This window comes from Prionailurus viverrinus, chromosome D4 (genome assembly GCF_022837055.1).
Source record: "Prionailurus viverrinus isolate Anna chromosome D4, UM_Priviv_1.0, whole genome shotgun sequence".
Lineage (NCBI taxonomy): Eukaryota > Metazoa > Chordata > Mammalia > Carnivora > Felidae > Prionailurus > Prionailurus viverrinus.
The window spans coordinates 8,062,328-8,085,632 of record NC_062573.1 but is presented as its reverse complement, the minus strand read 5'-3'; the positions used below and the strand labels follow the sequence as shown (position 1 = coordinate 8,085,632).

The 23,305-nt window shown below is 49.9% G+C and overlaps 1 protein-coding gene across 6 annotated transcripts in view; it reads right to left on the bottom strand.

Moving 5' to 3' along the window:
• Positions 1-23,305, bottom strand: part of CDK5RAP2 (CDK5 regulatory subunit associated protein 2) — a 171,121-nt gene that overhangs the window by 120,031 nt on the left and 27,785 nt on the right. For 5 of the 6 annotated variants that reach the window (XR_007146266.1, XR_007146265.1, XM_047829741.1 and 2 more), the window contains exons 4-10: positions 22,635-22,745; positions 19,137-19,213; positions 12,102-12,225; positions 10,257-10,411; positions 3,959-4,121; positions 2,603-2,656; positions 1,624-1,743 (exon numbers count right to left, since the gene is read on the bottom strand). Coding sequence is in view for 4 of the 6 variants with exons in the window: in XM_047829741.1 (XP_047685697.1) it covers positions 1,624-1,743; positions 2,603-2,656; positions 3,959-4,121; positions 10,257-10,411; positions 12,102-12,225; positions 19,137-19,213; positions 22,635-22,745 (804 nt within the window). In the remaining 2 variants the exon portion in view is untranslated. Of the gene's footprint in view, positions 1-1,623; positions 1,744-2,602; positions 2,657-3,958; positions 4,122-10,256; positions 10,412-12,101; positions 12,226-19,136; positions 19,214-22,472; positions 22,746-23,305 lie in introns of those variants that run through there. The other variant, XM_047829744.1, reaches the window with a different exon arrangement.

Below are 23,305 nucleotides of genomic sequence, written 5' to 3'. Positions count from 1 at the left end.
ACACGCTCCCTGGACAGGGAGGCCCGCTCTTAGAGTCTGAACTCACACCTGAGCTCTCTCCAAGCTTGAGACCTGCATGCCTGCCTGCCGCCTGGACGCGCCACCCTGACAGTCCACGAGCTCCTCAAAGTCAACGCTCTCTGAACAGACGCGTCACCTCCATCGCCACACGCGCCTTGCCATCACAGTCCGTTTTCTCTGCTGTTCACTGAATTGGTGGCACCTCCATACCCAATTCAGGCCACCCGGACACCCGGAAGTCATCCTCCACTGCCCCTTCTCTCAAGTCCTACATCTCTGCAGCAAACTTCCCCAGATCCACCTCTACTCTCTAATTATTCCTGGCTATTTCTGGTCTCATTTCCCAAATAAGCCCTGCCCTCCCACTCCTACTTAGCGGTGGCCACTGCTCTAGCTCAGTCTTTCTGGGCTCTCGCCTCTGCCACCGGCCTCCCTGCCTCCATCCTCTCCCTCCCGCAATTCTCCCTCCAGATACAGGCTGAGACCCCGCCAAAGTGCAAACGTGGCCACCCCCCTCCTTTTAGGAGCCTGCAGCCCCAAACGACTACTTGCGCCCCCACCGGCTGGCCCCACGCGACCTCACAGCTCCTCCTTGGCCTCACTTCAGTCCTGCACCTGGTGCGCTGACCACCTCGAAATGCCTTTGGTTCCACAAACCCCCATCAGGCTCTTTCCTAACCTACTGCCTTAACCAACGTTCTCCCCTCTGCCTTCCCTTCCAGCCCAACTGCTATTCATCCTGTGAGATATGACTCAGACACCTTCTCCTCCAAGCACCATTCCCCACATACACACCGAATCGGGGCCAGGCCCCCCGCCCTCCACTTGCACGGCCCCCCCTCTCCCCCGCACGGCCCTCAATCACCACACCTTTGCCCTGTGTTTCGCCCTCACCAGACCTGAGAGCAGAGCTGGGTTTTCTTCTCTGTATCTGTGCCTGGCTCAGTTACTGAGAAACAGCATACTGCTATACGAACAATAATTAGGGAATAATAATATTATGGCACGGAACCATCACTGGCCGCAACCTTGGATCCCAAAGGCAACGACCCAGGGAGCTAACTGTTCACGGTCATGGCCTCGCCTCCCAAGTCCTTCATCTCAACCTTGCCATCTTCCTAAACGACTGGGCATTGTCCAACAGGGTGGCCATGGGCCACCTACCTGTGTGGCTGGACACTTGAAATCTGGTCAGTCTGGAACGAGACGTGCTACAAGCACACACGGGCTTCAGAGATGGCATTAAGACCAAAAAGACGTTAATAGCTCATTACTACTCCATGTTTTATTGATTACATGCTGAAATGATGGATGTATTATTGAAGTTAATTTCACTTGTTTCTTTTCACTTCTTTTAACGTAGCTCCTAGAAAATTCAAATGTCCCCACGTGACTCACACAGTATGTTTATTGGATAGCACTAAATCGGACACTCCAAAAAAGTTTCAAGTGGACTAAACGACCCTTTCCGCACTTCCTATGCTCATCCCAGCTCTCTTATAAACTTTTCCCCCAAAGCTAAACGTGCAGGGACACGACAGGCCAGCCACAGAAGCTAATAAAGAAAAATCTCGCTTTGAGTGTATCAGACATACCACATACCTCTTTTTCCTTTGACTTTAATGCCATGGTTAGACCCTGAATGGCTTTGTCCCTCTTTAAACTATTTTTCTTTTCTGTAGCAATCTCTCTTTCCTTCTCTCGCAGGTCCTCCTGAAGTGCCTAAATTAGATTAGAAAAAGATTCACTAAGTTGATGCGTTCCAACCAAAATGCACTGTAAATATATCTGTGAGAGCACACTCAAACGCAGTTATTCTATCTTATTCCTGTCACCCTGTGATTAATGTTCCCAAGTAGAGCTGAACGCAGTGGCGGCAGCTCCCAGTTACGCTGTTAGCGCTCACGGCAACAGGGCCGGGCGACAAGAAGGGGATCAGATCAGTTAAGACGATGACAGCTACTCCTGTGGGAAGGACTCCAATGCCTTCTGGAATTTGAATGCAGTCACATCAGAGGCTTTGAAACCGTACCAGGTTATTTGGGGGAAATAACAGATCATTAATTTCATTCCTTAATGCTACAAAGCCAGCAGAGAATTTGGTTTGATGGAGACTGAACATACACATTTCCGGTCTGAGTTCATCTCTAAAGATAATCACGCTGCCTCCCTCCCGGGCTATTGCGAGGATCAAATGAGATAATGGACGGAGAGCACTTTCTAAGCTGGCAGGCGCCTTATAAATGCCGGCCGCTGTGAGCGGGGGACCCAGAGCGATGGTTTTGGAACCACACTGGCAGGTCCGGATCCCCGCGAGACCTCTTCCAAGCTACACGATCTCGGGACAGGGCCCTCCCCTCGCTGAGCCTCACGTGCCCCATCTGCACAATGGGAATGCCTACTTCACAGAATCACTGCCAAGACGGAGAAACCTTCTCTGAAGTACCGAAAGCCTGACTGGCACACGCCGGCATCCCGTGAGTGACAGCTGCTGTCACGCCCAACTGTCTACTGCACTCAGAATAAAGCAAAGAGGCAAGGATAAATCTTCAATACGTTTTTAAAAATTTTATCAACATACCTGGATCCTCTCTTCAAAGCGCTGTCTCTCCTTCTGGAGCTCCATTTGTACAGCCTAAGAAAAGGCATTAATTGGCACCTGGAAGGGACTCCCAATACAACAGCTTCCCCAGAACAACTGGAACGAGCATCTCATTTCCGGACTTTTCCGCGCTGCCGTGGAAGGCACAGAAACAAGTGCCCATTCCTCTCTGTCTCACCTGGAGTCCCACCCGAGTGAAGAGAAACGGAAAAGCAAGCCACCCACACGGGTGGATCGCCAGCCCCACAGACAGTCAACCACGGGGCCGCCGACAACGAAAAGGGCAGCTAAAGAAAGGGCCCAGGGTTAAAAAGAGGAGCAGCAGGGGCGCCTGGGTGGCTCAGTCGGTTGAGCGTCCGACTTCGGCTCAGGTCACGATCTTGCGGTCCGTGAGTTGGAGCCCCACATCAGGCTCTGGGCTGACGGCTCAGAGCCTGGAGCCTGCTTTGGATTCTGTGTCTCCCTCTCTCTCTGCCCCTCCCCTGCTCGTTCTCGCTCTCTCAAAAAAAAAAAAAAAAAAAAGAGGAGCAGGAGACGAGGGCTGATTAGTTTTCCAGCAGAAAACTAACCAGTGAGACTGCAGAAATCACTGCTGTAATAGGAACAAAGAAGACTCTGCTCCATAAAAAATCAAGACTTTTCCTGAACATCCCATATCGGGAATGTACCACATGCAGCAGCCATCCCTGGCCCAACAAAAACAGGAGGGTGTCATCGAGGCCCACTGCACCTCCAGGCCTGGCCCCGCTCCCGCAGCTTGCCCTGGAGACTGCCTAGGGGAGGGATGGCCTCTGGGGGGCTCGGGGGGCTGCCACTACCCACCCACCTCTTAGCGCCTAGGAAAATACAACAACTCCTCTGAGCCCGTTTCTAAATTCCATGAGGGGACAGTGACCTCGACCTCGCAGAGCGGCCAGAAGGACTCAAGGAGGTTCCACGCAGAAGCCCTTCGCCGGCTGCCAGGCCCAACACCAGTGAGTCCCCTTCCCCCCACTGCCTCTAACCGCACAGGTGAAACAGGGACTAAGTTTTATCCCAAGAAAACCCAAAGGACGGAAATAAAGTCTCCAGGCAACGAGAAATCAACACACAGTAAAACAGAGGCAAGCAAGTATGGACTGTTCTGTTAGCCAACCCTATATAAACATGAGGCTGGAAGGAAAAAACAAGCCAGGGCCCCTGACAAAGGAGGTGCCTGCTAATTCCTCAGCTGCCGGGGAGCTAATATTTGGAAGCAGTCTGCGTGTGACCCGTGGGGACCGAATGTGCGTCCCATCTGCCACAGAGGAGTCTGGTCTGCTAATTAAAGTCCCCCTTCACACCCCATCGCCTCACCTCAGCGTCTCTCTCCTTTTCTCCCCTTGGAGCGGCAGAAAGTCCTCGGAGCTCTCCAGATGACACACTCTCATCAGGACATGCCATCTGAGATTTCTCCTCTTTAAGGCACTGAATTAAAGCTTCTTTGCTCTTCAAAGACAGCTTCAACTCCTCAATCAGTCTAAAAGCGAACAAAATTTAAATATTAATTCTAAGCTGTTCTCCTAGCTCAGTGGAGCAGGAGGAGGCAGGAAATGGGGCCAAACATCTTCAAAGTAGACATGTCCAATGACTGAACAGAAATGGAATCGCATTTTGCTGGTGGGAGAGTAAGGGCCAGAACGCGTGTGACATTAACTGTGCCCTCACCTCCAGCCTGGCCCCGGCAGATCCAACCTCTGAGCCACCAGACTAGGGTCTGATCAAGCCACACCCGTGCTCAGACTTTCGACAGCCCCCACCACCGAAGGCAGCGGACTGCTCATGGTTTTTTTTTTGTTTGTTTTGTTTTTGTTTTTTTGGCCAACAATCCTCTCTACCAAAGAAATCAGGCACTGAAGCCTGAACAGACACGACCGATAAAGCAGAACTGAGCCGGCAAAAACAGACAATCTCTCTCCTCGGCCTCTCGGGGCAAAGTTTAAAATACACTGATGTTCAAGATAAAGGCCAAGCTCATGAGCAAGGCATTCAAGGCCCCCAGCTCTTCGGGCCTAGAAGCTGAGAGGCCCCGCTGGCGGCTGCGGTCTCATCCCTCGCAGGAGGCCGCTGCCTGCTGCCTCACCGCCCAGCAGCCTCCCTTCCAGCTCTTTCCAGAAGCCAGGCTGTTTTGTGCCTCCAGACCTCCACTCACACCTGCCCCTCCACCTGGAATGCCCCTCTCGGTGCCATCCACATCTAATACACACCCAGCACCCGGCCAGTTACTCCAGGCGGTGCCTGTCCCCAAGGAACCCGTGCCGACCACACCCCGTGTCCCCCTCGGGTACAGCTGAACACCTGCTCGGGGCCACCACATTACGCTTCCCTGACCGTGGCCAAGTTATCCGACCTCTCTGAGTCCACATTTCCTCGCTACAAAACGGCTTTCACCTGCTCATGTGGATAAGCAATAAAATATTTGAAACAGCCCTACATACCTCCAGGCAGATAACACAACTCAACATAGGGCAGTTGCTATATTACTTTTTTTTTTTTAACACCCAACAATTAGCATTCTCTCAGAAAACCCTCAGAAGGGCCTTTCCATATCTGAGCCTCGAAAGGAACGTGAATGGTAGGAAGACAGCAAGGGTTTTAGTCAGAGTCCGAGAGCGGGATGCCTGGGGGGTGGCTCGGTCAGTTAAGCATCGACTTCAGCTCAGGTCGTGATCTCACGGTTCATGGGTTCGGACCCCACATCGGGCTCTCTGCTATCAGCACAGAGCCCGCTTTTGATCCTCTGTCTCCCTCTCTCTGTCCTTCCCCCTTTCACACACTCTCTCTCAAAAAATAAATAAATACACATTTAAAAAAAACAAAAAACAAAGAAACAAGAGTCAGAGAGCTTCCCTGGCTCTCGGGGTGAAGGTAAAGGGTCAGTTGGCTAAAAGTAGTTAAAAGCAGCTGGCGAGGCACGGGGGCCGAGGTCCGAATGCTCGCGGCCTCCCCAAATTCCTATACTGTGCCGGTATTAGGAGGTGGGGCTTTGGCTGGAGATCAGGCCACGCGGGTGGAACTCAGGAACTGGACCAGTGTCTTACAAATGAGGCTCCAGAAAGATGCCTCAGACCCCCACCTCATGGGGATGCAGTGAGAAGTCTGCAGGCTGGAAGAGGGCTGTCACCTGACCATGTGGGCACCTGGTCTTCCAGCCTCCAGAGCTGTAAGAAATAAGTTTCTGTTGTTTGTAAGCTACCCAATCTGCGGTACTTTGTTATAGGGCCCCAAACAGGCTAAGACAATCAGGTATGGGGGGGGGGGGGAGGGGGGGGTCCTGGGGCAGCACCAGGGCGATGCCTCCAAATCTTGGATGGAGGAGTAAGACTGCCCTCTAGGGGTTCTACTCTGAAATCACCATATAATCAATTGAAGAGGTAAAAAGTCACTGACTACATACTTGAAATTGGATGTGTTGTGTTGTATGTAACTTCTTTCTACTTAGATCGCCTTGATTTGTTTCAGTTACCTTGAAGCAAGTTCCAGAAGGCATGGGGCTGAGTGAGGCAGGCCTGTGGGGACTGTGGCCAAACTAGAGCACCAGGCCCACCTCCGAAAGCGGCCTCGATCCAGCAAGACCCAGGCCCAGGCTCACCACACCTTCCAGGTTTTCAAAGAAGCTGGAAATCCAGACTTTTACATGAAACTAGATTTTTTTTTAAATTCTAGCAACTAAGTCAAACTTCTAAAAGCACTGCATAGGCCAAACAAAACATATCTGTTGGCCAACTCTGACCTGCAGGGTACCTCCCTGTCAGCTGCCTTAGGGACACAGATCACAGGAAATAGAGTAGCTAAAGCACGCACCTTTCAAAAGGGTGGAGGAAGCCAGAAAGACCTCAGCAGTGCCCATCCAAGCAAGGGCCCTGCCCTGTCACAGGGCCACCTGGATGGCACATCTAGATCCATCTCACCAGGGCAGGCCCAAGGACACCTGTCCCAGGTCTGTGCTTAGCAGCTCACCTCCTGACCTCCTGCCTTCAGGGAGGAACATAGTGATGCCGGTCCCAGGACAGACGCACCGCAGGGAGGGCCACACCCCAAGTAGGCAGCATCTGGTCGCTGCTCTGGCCTTGGGGAGTGTGGCTGGGGCACATCCACTCCTGAGAGAGAGCCGCTCTGACAGTACCAACAAAGCAGGGTTCTATGCCTGCCACGCCAGGCCTACGGGAAACCACAAGGAGGCGCAGCCTTCGGCAAAGCCCTGACCTGACCACCCACACGTGGAGACCCCCCCCCCCCACCATCCGCACCGCATTAAGTACTCAGTGAGCCTCAACCCTCCCCAAACTTTTTGCTCCGAGAAGATGAGTAGCCACACTTCTGGGCATATGTCACCAGAGACCACTTTCTTCTGTGATTCGCTCGACACGTGCCGGGCTCCACGCCTCGCATGAGTCTACTTCAGCGGCCGCCCGCCTCACCCACCTCCTCGCGCTCCTCCTCTGATAAGCCTTCTCTGCCCCGAGTCCAAACGCAGCTGACCACTGCTTTGTTTCTGTCACAGCACAGAACCCTGAACTTTCTTCTAACGCCAATCACGACGCTTTTTTTTTTTTTTTTGGACATCTGTCCCCTCCCCCACACCGGGAGCACCATAGAAGGAGGGCAGGGCTCCCGCCTCCATTCCTGGCACCTAACACAAGGCCCTGTTCAGTAGCTGCTCAGTGAATTTACCTAGATCTCCTTTAATCTCACCTTAATCCATCGGGCCAAGCACCTTCTAGACTCTACTCTTGCTTGGATGCCCACAATCCCTCAACCCAACACGTCCAACTGAAAGCTTATCTTCCCACTCCCTCCACCCAAAAACATCTGTTCTTTCTCCCTTTCTTTCCCCAAACTCGGCAAACCGCACCACCATCCCACAGTTGTTCGTGCTCAAAACCTGGGTGAGGAGGTATCTCGGCAGCCTTGTCCCTCATCCCCAAACCCATCAATGATCAAGCCCTTCAAGCCATCGTGTCAATTCTACCATCTAAATATCTCTGCCTGGGGGCACCTGGGTGGCTGGGTCAGTTGAGCGTCCTTTGGCTCAGGTCATGATCCCAGGTTCATGGGATCAAGCCCCGCATCAGGCTCCGCACCGAGTGGAGCCTGCTTGGATTCTCTCTCTCCCCCTCTGCCCCTCTCCCCCACATGCGTGTTCTCTCTCTCTCTCTCAAAATGAAATCAAAGAAAGAAAGACATATCTCTGCCCGTTCTTCTCCACCCAGTTCTTTCACCTCAATCCTGGTGACCGTGATCTTGTGTCTGGACTTCTGCATCATCCTGAGAAGGAATCTGCCCACCCAGCCCCACCACCAACTCATCCGCCAGGTTCAGCCAGAAGGATCGCGTTAAATTACAGGCTGACCCTGACACTACCCTACTCCCAATCTTAATTCATCAGCAGTTCGTCACGTGCCCTGAAGACAAAACCCAAACTGTTCAACAAAGCCCACATGATCTGGCCAGCCTCCCTCTCCTCATCTCTTCCCACCTCCCTTCCAGAACACAACTCTCCAGCCATGCTATACTTCTGACAGTTCCTGGGTCAAGCTCTGTGCCCTTTGGCCTCTGAACTTCCACTCATGTGGTTCTCAGGACCTGCAACACCCTTTCTTCCTCCAAGTAATTCCTCCTTTATCCTTGTACTTCCTCTGGGAAGCCTTTCCTAATCCCTCTAAATAGAATTAGAAAGATGTAATGTTAACCCAGCATTTATCCATCTGGCCCTGGTCACTCTGTTCCTGCCCTCCAGTCCTCCCACCCAGCTAGGTGACGAGGTTCCTTGGGACAGGCACCCAGCCTGTACCACTCACCCCTACACTCGACCCACCACTTACTGAACACAAGATGCTCAGGAAGTATTTGCTGAACAAAGGGCGTGATGATCCAACAGACCAACGAACTGGCTGCTGAGCATCTGCTGGGGCCCTGGCAGGACCCCTCCAACCAGCTCTCCCCCTCTACCTCTCCTCAAACCCACCCCCAGAGCTCGCCCCTCTTCCCCTGCACCCGCACCAGGAATTCTGCCTTTTCTTCTTTGGTGGCTGCCTCCCACACATTCTAGTCTCTTCCCTGAGCCCCCTATTTCCAATTTAACTGTTGGAGACCTGCAGGTCCCCCAGGAAAGACAAACCTATAAACCTTCTAAGGGCTTCACCGCTCATCAGCTGGGAGAGATGCAAGGGAACGTATAAATAACTTGTATGGAAAAGGATTCCAGACTCTGTCACAGTACGGTGGCCCCAGTCTCCACCTCTCTCAGGTGGTGCCTGGAAGAAGGGGAAGGGGAAGCCCAGCAAAACACCACCCGTCCAAGGAAGCTTCTCCTCCTAGCCGTGCAATCGAGAGAAACACTCATTCACTCAGCCCTGACGGCCTACATCTCCTAGAGAACTCTGTTTCCTGGCTCATCCTGAGATTCATCCCAAACTTCCGTTTTCCAGATCAAAGCTAAGAAGAGGTTACATAAATGCTAGCTCCCCCAAGCACGGACTAAATGGAAGCCATGGGCTCCCCCTGAGAGTCTACTCACTCCTCTTTCACAGAAAATCCTAAAACATTTGCTCATCTCATTTCCCAACCCATCATGCAAACACGTTGCAGACCCAAATCTCAAAAGGTGGTGTGGAGACAGAAAGGGAAGCAAACAGCAGTCGGGGAACCAGGGCAACCAGGCACCAGAACCTCAACAACGTGGGGGGCCGGTCAATCGGGCAACACACCCCCCAAAAAAGGAACCATAGTCAGTTTCCTCTATTTAAGGAAGTAGGCGAATAGATCATTTGCCTCAGAACAATTTCTGTCAAATTCCAGGCAAGCTTGGCTCTTCAATGGATAGATCACAGGTTAGCCAGAAGTTTCACCTGTATTTACTTTACTCAACTTTCCACCTAGTGACCGCCAAAGCAAGGCAAGAGTAAAATGTAAGGTTCGTGATAAAGAAGAAAACCTCAACTCTCTCCTGACTAGTTTTGATCAAAAGTCTGGTTGCAAGGTATGAGCATCAAAGACTGCCTACAGATCCTCCAGTCTGTCCGTTTCTCTGGCCTACGTAGCACTCATTTTATTCCTGGACCGTCACAGGGCCCTGTGCTTGGTCTACACTGCTTCGGCCCCCTGCACTGTATGAATCTGGGCCCGCGGCCTGCATTAAAAGACACGATGATAAACAGGGTCACACAACATTCACTAGCATCTATTGTGGGGATACAATCACTTACCGTTCCCTCTGGGCAGATCCACAAGAGAAATTTCTCCCTGACAATGTCAAGTAAAACTGGGCTTCTCCAGAGTTGCTGACTCATTTTCTCTTGTGAGCAATGTGAATCTTAGGTCCATCAAGAAAGCTGTTCTCTTCTTCCTTCGGCTACCGGGAAGCTTACAGCCAAAACTGAATGCTAAAGGTAGTATCTGGGAACTTTTCAGCAGGAGTTTCTATCTCTCATTCTATCCCTGTCCTCACAGCACTACCCTCGCCATTTTCCTGTCACCCTGAGGTTACCCTAGGTTTTTTCACTGTGGGGGAACAAGGAGAGAAAGGGGGGATAAAAGGGTAGGCAGGGAACAACCCTCTGGCCATGCTGCCCGACAGACGAATGTCAGTGCGTGGCAGAGACAAGAGCCAGACCTGTCTTTCTGCTCCAGGACCACAGTCATGTCCAAGGCCCCCTCGTGCCTCTTCTTCATCTCCGAGAGCTTGTTTTCCAGGCTCAACCGAAGAGCCTTCTCTGTCTCTGTCCCCGCAAAGGCCTTTTCCAGTTCTGCCTGGGCGGCTTTCACATCCTAGAGTTAAATGAAATGCATTTGATGCAATTTTTCAATACAATTGGGAACATTTTGAAAGGAAATTGGATTAAAATATAAATATTTATGACTTTTTCTCCGGCACATTTCCCCTCCCTGCATTGTACTATACATGGGGAGAATCAGTAATAAATACATTTGCCAGCCATTTTCTCCCTCTTGTATCCTGAAGAGTAATAGGCATTTCCAATGGAAAAGACTCAAGTCTACAAAAACTGTATTTTTGGGTTTGAAGAATCGGATCAATATTTACAGCTTCAGTGAGAACAAGGAGAAATGTGCCTCTCAATACCTAAACACACATAAATTCCAGAGTCCCCAGAATCTCCATACAAATTCATCCCACACCCCACCGCCCCCTCACTATTTCTTTTAAGATAATGACTACACGATTCTCAAATGCATTTTCTGAATCTCCAAGGTGATGTGGGTGCTGAAGGACTACGTTCTTCCTGAGAGCTCCGAGAGGCCAACAGGGGAAGGATCTAAATCACAGAGGCAGGGCCCGTGTTGGGGAAAAGGGCCCTGGTGCTCAGCAAAGTGTCCTGGGGAGACATCTGGATCTCCCAGTGCCAACCGTCTCTGGTTACATCACAAAGATAAAAGTCAAATCAAACTGGGTTCAAAACCCAGCTCTCCTACTTCTTTGCTGTGGGACACTGGGTAGCCACTTAGCCTCTCTGAGCCCCAGCTTATCTGTGAAACAGGGACCACCACCACCCCATCAAAGGGTTGCTGTGTGACTGTCAAATGCCTGCTGCATCACAGGAAGCTCAAGAAAACAAAACGAAACGAAACGAAACAAAAGCACTGGCTGCTTCTTCCCTGCCCTTCGGTCCACAGGGGCTACTGTGAACACTGGGAACGGAAAGCCCACTACGAGCTGCAAGTATAGTGACCCGTGCGTCTTTCTGTGTCCAGCAGGCTTTGTGCTGCGTTCCTCCTCATATCCAAGAAGAGTCAGGGTTTCAGGGGGAGAAAGTGAGATGACACGACAGACCTCAAAGACCAAGAATTGAGTGACGAGTGTCACTTCGTACTAGCTTAATACGGAGGGAAACTTTCAACGTCTAGGAGCCAGGATTTTTTAGCCGAGACACATGCTGCTTCCCATCAAGGGCACAGCAAGCGCCTGGGAACAAGCAGGAGGAGGAGCTACACTCAGTGCCTCCCGGGAAAGGGCACTCAGTGAGCACTGGGGTGACAGGGGGTGGAGGCCGGGACCAGACACAGGGCTGCCCGGGCACCCGAGGGCCTGCGAATCGGAATCTGCTTCCAGGCTTAGCGCATGTTAGGGGAGTCCTTGCCCTCTCTGGGCCTCAGTTTCCTCCTCTGGAAAAATAAAGAGACTAAACGAGGTAAGAAGGGCGGTGTTGCATCAAGAACGCAGGCTTTGAAGTCAGCAGTCGTAAAATGGAATCCAGGATCAAACTTAGACTCGTTAGTCTTTCTGTACTCCAGCGTCGTCGTCTGTAAGCATCGAGACGACAACCAGGACGCAGGGTGTACCAGGCGCCTGGGACAGGGCTGGAACCCGTGAGATGCTGAATAAGGGTGGCTCTCATTTCTGCTGCAAGTCTGCAAGTTTGTGAAAGAGGGAACAAAATTCTGCTCCCTCCACTATTAACCCACTGCAAGAACACATCCTCCTCGGGGCCTCCAGACTTGCCTCTTCTAGATGGAATATTCTCTCGTTCAGGAGCTCTTCGACCTGCCGCACCTTCTTCTGGGCATCTTCTGTCACCCGCTGCACTTCGGAGCCACCCCCTTCAGCCAGGCTCTCAACTGCTTTACTGCAAAAAGAGGCAAAAGTGTAAAATCCATGCGGGGACAGTCAGAGGGTGGTTTCAGTGGCCCCAAAGAGACAAGGAATATTTGTTAGCCATTTCTCCCACAGACCTGTGGAGTTTTGTGGTTGTTGTTTTCAATTTTTATTTTTATTTATTTTTTTGAGAGAGAGAGAGAAATCAAGGAGAGGGGGCAGAGGGAGAGAGAAGGAATCTTAAGCAGACTCCACACTTAGCGTGGAGCCTGACGTGGGGCTTGATCCCACGACCCTGGGATCATGACCTGAGCCGAAACCAAGAGTCAGATGCTCAACCAACTGAGTCACCTGGTGCCCCTTTTTTTAAATTAATATTTGTAATTCAAATACACAGTGAAGTACATGAATGTATCAAAATCAGTCAACATGTACACCTTGAACTTACATGGTATATGTCAATCATACCTCTATGTAAAATACATACATATAAACACAAATTAAGAAAGAAGTAAGAATCATCTATAATCTTATCAGCCAGAAAAACTAAGTTAACATTTTAGCATGTAGCCTTTCAGACACTTTCTACAAAAACAGAACCAACCATACAATATATATCCATGATCTGACTTTACTACTTACTACACCATAAACATCCTTCTGTGTCAATAAACATAAATCTCTACCATTGTTAAAGGCTACATATTAATTCACTGGATGAAATATACTAGAGTGTATTAAATCAATCCCCTATTTTTTTATCGAAGTAGAGCCGACACACATCAATCCCCTCATGTAAAAATATTTAGATGATTTCTGATTTTACACATTTGTCTGAAAACACTTCTAAAGCTCTGAGGACAGTGCAAATAAAGACTTTATTCATATCTTGAGTACAAAGTACTCCAATACATGTTAGTGTTGTTATCATCTTATAAGCAACATTATAATAAGAGCATCCTTGCACATATACGACCCGGTGATCTCCCAGGGTCTGTTTCCACAGAGGGAATTACCGGGTCAAAGGGTAAGCACACTTGTAAGACTCTTGACAGCCACTGCCGACTCTCCCACCAGGAAACTTCCGGCAAAGTACACCTCCACCAGCGGTAGGAGAGGGGGAGAGCTGGTCCGACGAACCAACGCGCAAAGGAACAGCACGCGACGGAAAGAAATCTGAGGGATCGAGGGCTTTTCTACAGCGTCTTTTGCCAACTGGAGGGAAGAGCATTTTAAACACAGCGTGCCCCACCTGTGAGCCCCAGCCACCACTCCGGGCGTGAGGCCAGGAGGCTGCGCAGGCAGCCCACGCTCTGTCAAGTGCGGAGTTCACGCTGCTGGGCAGCACGGAATGTTAGCCGTCCAGCGGGCCAGGACCGGTGGGGATGGCGCACCAAAGCCTGACACAGGACCCCAACGCCTCACGCCTCTCATCGGGGTTCTCCTCAAAAGAAAAACCGTCAGATACGACCTTGTGGGACATTTACTCGGAGCGCATCTCCGCAGATTTCTAAACGACTGCAGGTTGGCAGAAGGCAGAATCATAAAGGAAACGGCTCCACCTAAAGCTGGCTTCTCAGAAAAACTGCAACAGAACAAATTTATTCACCGCCAGCCTCCCGTGCCCTACTTTAGGGGGCATATGAAATGTTCCCAACCAAGTGCCATGTGATCAGACGCTCACATGCACGGGCCATGTGAATTTTTGACTGAGAACAATGGAAAGTCAAGAGGGCCATACTTGCCGTCCAAGCATCAAACAGGAGCTGCCTGCGAATAAAGACTTTATTCATATCTTGCTTCCTTTCGCCAACAGGCCTTCAGAAGGCCCCAGTGTCATGACATCATTTTAATGGAATTCAACGTTCAACTGCAAGAACGAACATGGACTCTGAAGCCTGAACAGATCTGCTTCCAAATTTACATTCTCTCATGTCCTCAATGTGACTCTGGGCAAATCGCCCCTTACGCCTCAGGTTCCTCACTTGAAAAGTGACACGCTTGCCTCTTAGAACGAACGTGCTAACACGTGTGGTGGCCGCGGCACGGCGCCCTTCCCCTCCCCCCCCCCCCCCCCCCCCGCATCTGAGCGCCACCTGCTGGCCCTGTGGCCACCACAGCGCCGCCCCTGCTGAGATGCCAGGAGAGGCCTCCGTCTACCCCTCTGAGCTGAGACAGGTCATTCTCCGGCCAGAACCGGGGCCACCACTGCCACTTCCCCTCCAATGCCATGATGTGTGCGGCCCCGGCTTCCTCGGCCCATTTCTCCATCAGTGACGTCTGGAGTTCCCCGCGATTCGGTCGTTTCTGTTGTTCCTCAGAAGGCACGGCACACGGCTGATACCACACGCAAGGCTAGAGGCTCTTCCTCCTGAGCCGCAGATACGGGATTTTTCCAGTCCTGAATTCCCACTAACCACCAGCAGTGTTTTAGCCCTGGGCTTCACAGAGCCCCCTCTAGGGAATGGTGTCCCCCCCCCGCCCCCCCACCCAGAGAGGGCAAACACGTTGTCTCCCTCCCATCCGCCCACAACGAACCTCAGTGTTTTATAGTCAGAATCGTATACACTGGCAAGAGGCAGACTACAGTTTCTAACAAGTGCTGGTATTATTCAGTTTGTTTGCATTTCAGTTATACCAATAAAATATATCCCCAATAATAAATGTTCCAACTTTTCATTTATCATCTTTGTATTTTACAGTTACTGTAGCAATAAAATTTATACTCGGCAGTATGGTGCAATTTTCCTCTACTAATGGAATTATTATTTTTGTTTGTGCTTTAAAGCTACAGAGATAAAATTTACTCCCGACAATATGTCTACCTTTGTTTTTAATGTCCCCTTACTGTAACTGATAAGTACAACAATGGAGACCCAGCACACATACGTGTTCCCCCCCCCCCCCCCCCCCAGCAAGGCAGAGCGGGCTCCAGAGCCAGACGGGCCCAGGATCTGTCACCCACCTGGGCCGGCCCCCCAACTCCTCCGGGCCCCAGTTTCCCCCGCACTCAGATGAGAATGCCGGCTGCCTCACATCACTGTTGTGAAACTGATAAAGCCATAAAGCAGGTCAAGTGCCAGACACAGGGTCTGGGGCAAAGTAGAATAAATGGTAGTCCGCTCCCCCTACCCTGTCTCTCCTTATAGAATCTGGGCCAACAGACGAGACGGAGAGCAAGACCTAAGGCGAAGAAAGGTGGGGACAAAGTGATCTACACCAGCATTCCACCCGATACAAAAGAGAACCTTCTATAAATATCACCCCTGCTACCCTTTTTAACCATCACCCTTTCCTCTTGATTCTTTCCATTCTGATTATAGTTCTGGAGAAAAAGCAGGTGCTTTTCCTGTGACAGGTCCCCTATCTCCTGCCCAACCCCCACCAAAAAAAAAAAAAAAAAAAAAACCACCGTAAAAGTGAAAAAGGGAGTTGAGGGCATTAACAAAGGTATTTTTTCCGTCACCAAGAATGTACCTACACACGCCTGTAGGTGCTGGGCAGTTGGGGGCAGGGAAAGGCACACTTAGCAGGGATGTGACAGACACCGTGCGGGTCCTACAGCACACAGCACGCACAAGGGGCCCACCGAGTAGGAACGGCGGAGGTGCCCCACGCTGCGCTGAAGGAGAAGAGGCTCTTGGCCTTAGAAGAGGTGCAGTCGTGTTGGAGAAACAAGAATCACACACGTGAAAATTAAAAAGAGCATACGAGGGGCGCCTGGGTGGCTCACTCAGTTAAGGGTCTGACTCTTGGTTTCAGTTCAGGTCATGATCTCACGGTGCATGGTTTGAGCCCCACATTGGGCCCCAGGCTGACAGCACGGAACCTGTTGGGATTCTCTCTCTGTTCCTCCCCCGCTCATGCTCGCTCTCTCTCTCTCAAAATAAATAAATACACTTTTAAAAAAAAAGGTTCACGGAAAAAAAGAGAAAAAAGCATATGAAATCAGGGCTGGACCCAAAGTCAGGGACCTGCGTTCTCATCCCGGCTCCAATCATCCCGCCTGAGTGGTGCTGGTCACAGTCCTTCCCTTCTCCAGGCCTAAACTCCCCCCTGTCCACAAGGAGGCTTTCCTCGAGATTTGCCTGGCTCCCAGGAGAACGATGGCATCCAAACGGATGCAAATGGGTCTTATAAACTATAAAGTGCCGGCACACACGCGGGAGTGTGATTCTCTGCCAGGGAAGCTTGTGAAGGGCTGGAAACGTGGGCTACAGGCAGCCAGGCGGGGCTCACCCCGAGCCTCGGTGTCAGCTAGGCGACCGGAAAAGCAGAAGGGGCCGCCAGGGCCAAGCCAGAGCAGCGGGAACAGAACGTGTTCAGTATCCGTGAGCCAGACGAGGAACGTGTGTCAGACGAGGCACTGGCAGGGAGAACGCCGGAGCAGCTACGTCGTCGCGAACACTCTTCACAGAGCTCGCGATCTTAGCCCCTGACCTAGGAGTCAGCCTTGACATCCCCCTCCCCATCCGTGACCCAGCCTTGTTGATTTTGCTCACCAGACACCTCTGCAGGCCGCCCACCCCTCGCCATCGCTAGCCTCTCACCTGAACTACCGGACGAGCCTCCTGACTGGTCTCCCTGCCTCCCCGCCCCGCGCTCCGTCTACGAAGCGCCTTCCTCTCCAAATCCAGTGACCTCCACAAATCTAAATCTGATTGTGTCAGCTGCTCAAACCTGTGACTTCTTCCCGTTTATCTGGGATAATCTCTGCTGTGGCTTCAAGACCCTGCAGGACAAGACACAGACCTCCCCAGACTTCCCATATTCCCTTGGACTGCATGTGCACCAGCTAATTCCTACTTGCTCCTCAGACCTCACCTAAGTGTTCCCCCCTCAGGGCCCCTTCCCTGCAATACCTCTCTATTGACAGACCTGTTCCTACCCTGTCAACACTCCCCGCTGCCTCTGTCTTCCTCACGGCTCTTTTCCCACTTGGTATTTATCCGCTTACCATCCCGAGTATTTTATCACCATCGCCCCTTCTAGAATACAAGCCTGTCTGGATCACCACTGCATCCCCGGGAGCCTAGCCCAGTGCAGCACAGAACAGCTGCTTAATAAATCTTTTCTGGATAAATTAATAAAACTAGCCAGACCAGGGGCGCCTGGGTGGCTCAGTCAGTTAAGCGTCCGACTTCAGCTCAGGTCATGATCTCGCGGTCCATGAGTTCGAGCCCCGCGTCGGGCTCTGTGCTGACAGCTCAGAGCCTGGAGCCTGTTTCCGATTCTGTGTCTCCCTCTTTCTCTGACCCTCCCTGATTCATGCTCTGTCTCTCTCTGTCTCAAAAAATAAACGTAAAAAAAAAAAAAAAACAAACAAAAAAAACTAGTCAGACCAAAAAGGTCTGCGTGGGCAGCTTGGGGAATCTACGCCCACAAATGCGTGCACGAGCCCTGAAAACATTCAGCCCCGTGTGTGGTATGGAGGAGCGCACACCGCCTTTGTGAGTTCGGGTTTCCGCATGTACTCGCCCGCTAACGGCAAGTCCTAGCCAAGACCTGCAGCAGGCAGGGCGCTGAGCACGAAACAGACCAAATTCAAATTCTACTACTGACCTCCAGACTTGGTAAAGTTGACTTGACTTCGTGCCAGAGAATGATGTGCTTCAAAAAAACCAAAAAACAAAAAACAAAAACAAACAAAAAATGTGCAACAGCAGCCAACAAAAACAAAAACTTATCAGTCGAGTTTTCTCGTTCATTCCTTCATTCATTCACTCACTCGTTCAGAAAACACCAAGCGTACAAGATCGGCAATAAGCGAGGGAGGTCTGGGCCGGGGAGCCCCTAGTCTCCTCGAAGCCAGCAGCAGCCCAACTTCCAGCTGCTGGCCGCGTGACAATGAAAGGAATGATATGGCCCGGCCCAGAGCGGTGCAGCTGTGCCCTAAGCCAAAGAGTCCGTGCTCCTGGCCCACTGGATCCAGCAGGAGCTCGGCTACCAAGACAAATGGTGTGCCTCCACCCAAGCCTTCAGCCAGACCCTTGGGGGAAGGTGGGCCAGCCCCGGCAAGCCTCATTCCACTCTCACCAAGCAAAACTGTGTACCTCGGTGCCCCAACAGACCCACAAACGCCCTCTTGTCGCCGTGCCCCCATTATACTCTGTCTACAAGCATGCTACAAGGCTGAAGTGGGGGGACGTCTCTTTTCAAATCCTCGCTACGCGGCACAATTACATAATAAATGTTTACGAATGAATGAATAACCAATCGAGTCATCGACTGTATTCCCTGAATATTTAACTATTTGATTAATTAAAATAATACTTCTCAAACGTGTTTTAAGCAGAGCACCTCTTTTAAACAAAATATTGTAAGAGACCCTAGTGCATTAAACAGATACAAAAACAAGTTCCTCTAGTTAAAACCCTACCCTCTGCGTCCCAGCCTCACTCACCAGAGTCCCTCAGGATTCCTGCAAGCCCCTAGGGCCTTTACCGCAATGAAAATGAATGAGCTGCTGATAGAATTAAGGACATGGGTGGATCCCACAAACGCTGAGGAAAGAGGCCAGACACAAAGGGGGGCGTGTACGGTACGGGACTCCATTCCTATCAAGTTCAAAAGTGGGCAGAACTAAACATCGATGCCATCAGTGTTCCGCACAGTGGTTATCTTGGTGGAGAAGGGGACTTCTGAGGGGTGGGTGAGGTTCCGGTTTTCGATCTGGATGGTGGCCCCACAGGTGTGTTTTTAGTGCAGATTCGCCATCTGCACACTTAAGATCACATCGTTTTCCCTGTTAAGTATATTACACTTCAAAAGTTTGTTGAAAAGTAATTCAACAAAAACGGACACCTCCTTGGGGTCCTCAGGGCCCAGTGGGAAAACAACTGGCTCAGAAAACACAAGGCTGTGTTCTATGGACCCAGCCAGCCTCCACCCCCCGGAACCCCGGGCACCCTGCAAGCTTGTGACAGGGTGACAGGTACTCACGAGGCTTTGATGAGAAGCTGCTCCCTCTCCTGGAGCTCCCGCTTCAGACTCTCCACTTCCACCTTCAGTTCGATGTTCTTCCAGTCAAGATTAGGAAAGAAAAGAAACAACGTGAAATACGGGACCCCAGAACGTGCGCGGTGGGGAAACAGCTTTCCGCACAGACTAACTTACAGGACGCTTATAATAGGCAGATGCTAGATTTAAAACCTCATTAGCCTCAGGGCACAGGGAGAAGGGAATTATTAAACACTGGTGGTCTCAAAAGGAAGCCCTGGATTCCTCAAGACTTGGAACAATTATGTAAATTTTCCAAGCTTCTAACAGCCAGAGCACTCAAACACTGAGGCATAAATGTCATACAAGTGAGGCTGATTTAAAAATGGTTTGCCCTCCGCCAGGCAAATTTACAAGCAATTCTGCAGTTTGCTTTTCCCATTCCAAGGCAATTACTTCTGCTTGTTTACAATCATGCATGTGGTGGCTGTAGCAGTGGGAACGTGTTACAGCCTCAAAATAAATAAATAAGTAAGTAAATAAAACACGTGGATGGATAAGTGGGAGGCCACACCACTGCCTGTCTCGTTTCAGCGTAAGATTTCGGGGCACTTACAAAAAAGCCACAACCGCGTGGGGCAAGCTGTCTATGAGGGCCACCACGGCGTTCTCCAACCACACGTCCTCCTCTTAACTGACCGCAGCAAAGGGAGTCACACATGGCCTCGGGCTTCTAACTCACGTGACAACCCAAAGACAGAAGCTCTGGTAAAGACACCGCAGTGTGAGACACTGGGGCAGTGGCGGGCTTCTCAAACCTGTCCACGAATGTATCCCAGGTGGAATAGCAGATGAACTCCCGCAAGTAGAGCCTGAGGTCTGAGTGCGTAGCTGGTGGAGGATTGCTATAAATCCAAGATTTCTCCGAAATCTTGCTCCTGTTTTGTTTTAATAATTCATGCCAATTTCACATCCATAATCCATGTGGGTTATTTTAAATAAAAGTCACATTTCCGGTAAAATTTATAATCTCAGGGGACACGCCTCCTACCTTCCTGCCAAGCAGCCCTGGGGGAATGAGGACCCGAGACTGAGAAGTCAGCCAGAATGGAAATCAACCCGCTAACCTGGGCTGGTCGCAGACATATACCGATCACCTGCGACTGGACAGGCATGGGGCTAAGCGCTGAGGACGGCGTGGTAAACAAGGCAGACACGGGCCCTGCCTGCACACCGGCATCAACTATGAAACTGGAAGTGCAAGCCTGTAGTCGTCCTCGGAAGCACAAGTCCAGGAGGTGAGAGAGCAAAGTTTCTTCTCTCAGGCCACTCGAGCGCCAGTGAAACACACAAGCCCTACCTGACATAGGGGATTTGAGGAGCAAATGAGCTCACAAATGAGAAGAGCCTAGCAGACGGGGCTCCCAGTGCGTTATCTCCTTCCCGGTCAACAACAGGCACTAAAGTCATCTACGAGACCAAACTTTGTTAGGAGAAGCTGATCTTGGCATAAAGATCACTGCATGACAGTTCACCAGTCTTCAGCTGGTTTTGTGAGGACCCTACAGGAACAGCCTTCAAACAGAGGACACCTTTTCAGCTCTAAGAAGGGCAGAGAGTTTCCATTTAAGAACTGACACCAGATAATCTAAACTGCTTTCTGATGAACTAACTGGCACCCCGACCTAAAACGATGGAGAGCTAACGTCCACGAGACCAATTTTTCAAGCCCCAATACCTGAAGTTATAAACTTACAATACATGGGAATCAGTCTCCAAACCATAAGTCAAGACACCTTAGAAGCTTAAAATGGAATTTCGTTATAAAAGAGAATGAAGACGCCCTTACACTACTGTTAAGGAAAAGATATCCTTATCCTTATTATTAAAGAAAAATGCAAGGTACAGAACAGAACGTGCCTGCATTTATGTAGAAAGGAGATTTATACCCACACACACACCTGCTTGTACATACATAAACTTCCTCTGCATAAATAATTAATAATATCGGTTAGATCTGGGGAACCAGGAGACAAGGGTGGATGAAAGTCTCTCTAGTGTATTCCTTTGATGCTTTTTGAATTCTGAGCCATGTACACCTACCTCTCCAACAACTTGAAATAAAAGTATAATTAAATCAGGTCATCTAATCAGACAGTGTAAAAAAAAAAAAAAAAGCTAAACAGCAGAATAAAATGAGGCAGGCCTGTATTCAGAATACACCTCTCATAGTAGCTTTGTGACATCCAGCAAGTGACTGATCCTCCCTGAACTTCAGTTTCCTCTTCTGTAAAATGAGGATAATCTCCACTGCACGAGGCTGTCTTGAGAGTTAAAATAAGATGATAAATGTCCAAATGCCCAAGACCGTGGCTGACAAAGAGCAAGCAATTAACACGCTTTGGCTCCCTATCACCCTAGAAGTGTGTAACCGTACTTACACAGAAAATGTTTTAGGCTATTGGTTTTTCCTTCAAACTACGATTGCATCATCACTCCCTTCCAGAAAAGGTGACATCCTCATTGCCTTTCCACCCCCACACTGAAGGGGAAAAAAAAAAAAAAAAAAAAAAACTGCCTTAAGGGACAAGAGAGCTTTTCAATTCTTGAAAAGGCTCAGAAGTTCAGTACAATCCTTCTTCAAGACAAGACAAGCCCATTTAAGTCCCATCTGCTGAAACTCAAGGAGAGTCCTTTTTCCCCCTTCAAAAGTTTCCAGTGGCGCAAACTTCAGAAGAGAAAAGACAGAGACATTCCCCGGGCCAGGGGCTAATCTGCTGGAGAAAGCCAAAAAATGGGCACTGAAATATTGTTTGTACTTATGTCTTTTCAGGAAAGCCAAGTTCTGTTTTCAACTTTCAGCACCAAGGTCTGTTTTCAGGCAGAGGCCCCCAGGTCAAGACTTCAGATGGGAACAGACGCTTTTCTGACCGTCACAAGCAAGCACGCAAGGAATACAGAGGAGCCAGGGCACAGACAGCTGACGGTCCTCACTGCGGGCTGCCAAGGGAAGCCTCTGTCAGACAGCGAGGATCATCGCCAAGCACTGACTGTGTGCTAGGGCTTTTCCTCTGCCATTCCGTTTTAATCCACACAAATAACCCTGTGGCAGAGGGACTATCACTTAACTCCGAAAGCAAGCCCAGGGAGCTGAAGGGCCTTGCCTACAGCTACACGAGTTAGTGGGTAACAGCAGGCCGCAATTCCAAAGACACTCCACCATTTCACCACCTTTGTCTCAATCGTGAATAATTAGGATATAGAAAGAGTAAATCAGAATTAGGATTTGAAAAACAGAGACAGAATCCCTTAAAATTAATCTTGCAACTCTTTGCTTACTATTAAGGTCATCCTATTGTTTTATGCTCCCCGTAATCCATTCAGATTAAATGAAAGCAGCTCTGTCTGTTCAGGCTAACTCGGAGAACAAATATTAATCAAATTTCTGCTGGGAATGACTGAGAAAAAAACCAGGTGTGGCCGTGGGAAGTGGGACCTCACAGTTTTATAGACGTGTTCGGTGGGGCCATCAAATTCCTGTTGCATTCTTTCCTCCAGGAAATAGATGCGGAGCTTTAAATTAAAGTTTTCTTTCTTCAATTCAGTGATTTGCTGGAAAATAAGCACAGAAGGGTTATCAAAAGTAAGGTCTGAAGGACGGTACCTGCATTAATCCCTGTAGCTCCTAAGGCTACGAATGGACTGAAATGTTAAATACTAGAGAAAACTTACCTTTGCTGCAATTGTACCAACCCAGAATTAAGTGGTTCTCGCTAGTCGAATTTAAGACAATCTGAGCACTTGAATGAATAATGACTGAAGAAAAGACTTCGTGACTCCACACTGCTGATAAGTAAGTAAAGAAAGGAAGGAAGAAAGGAAAAGAAAGAAAACAAAAGGAAAGGAAAGGCAAATGTCTTCTTCACAAATGAAATCCAGTTAGTAAATGCAGAGGAATAAAAGAGAAAATTACCATTATAAAAAAAATAAATTAAAAAAAATAAAATATAAAAAATAACAATAGGGGTGCCTGGGTGGCTCAGTCGGTTAAGCGTTCAACTCCTGATCTCAGCTCAGGTCATGATCTTAGAATCTGTGAGTTCAAGCTCCGCATTGGGCTGCCGGCACAGAGCCTGCTTGGGATTCTGTCTCTCCTTCTCTCTGCCCCTTCC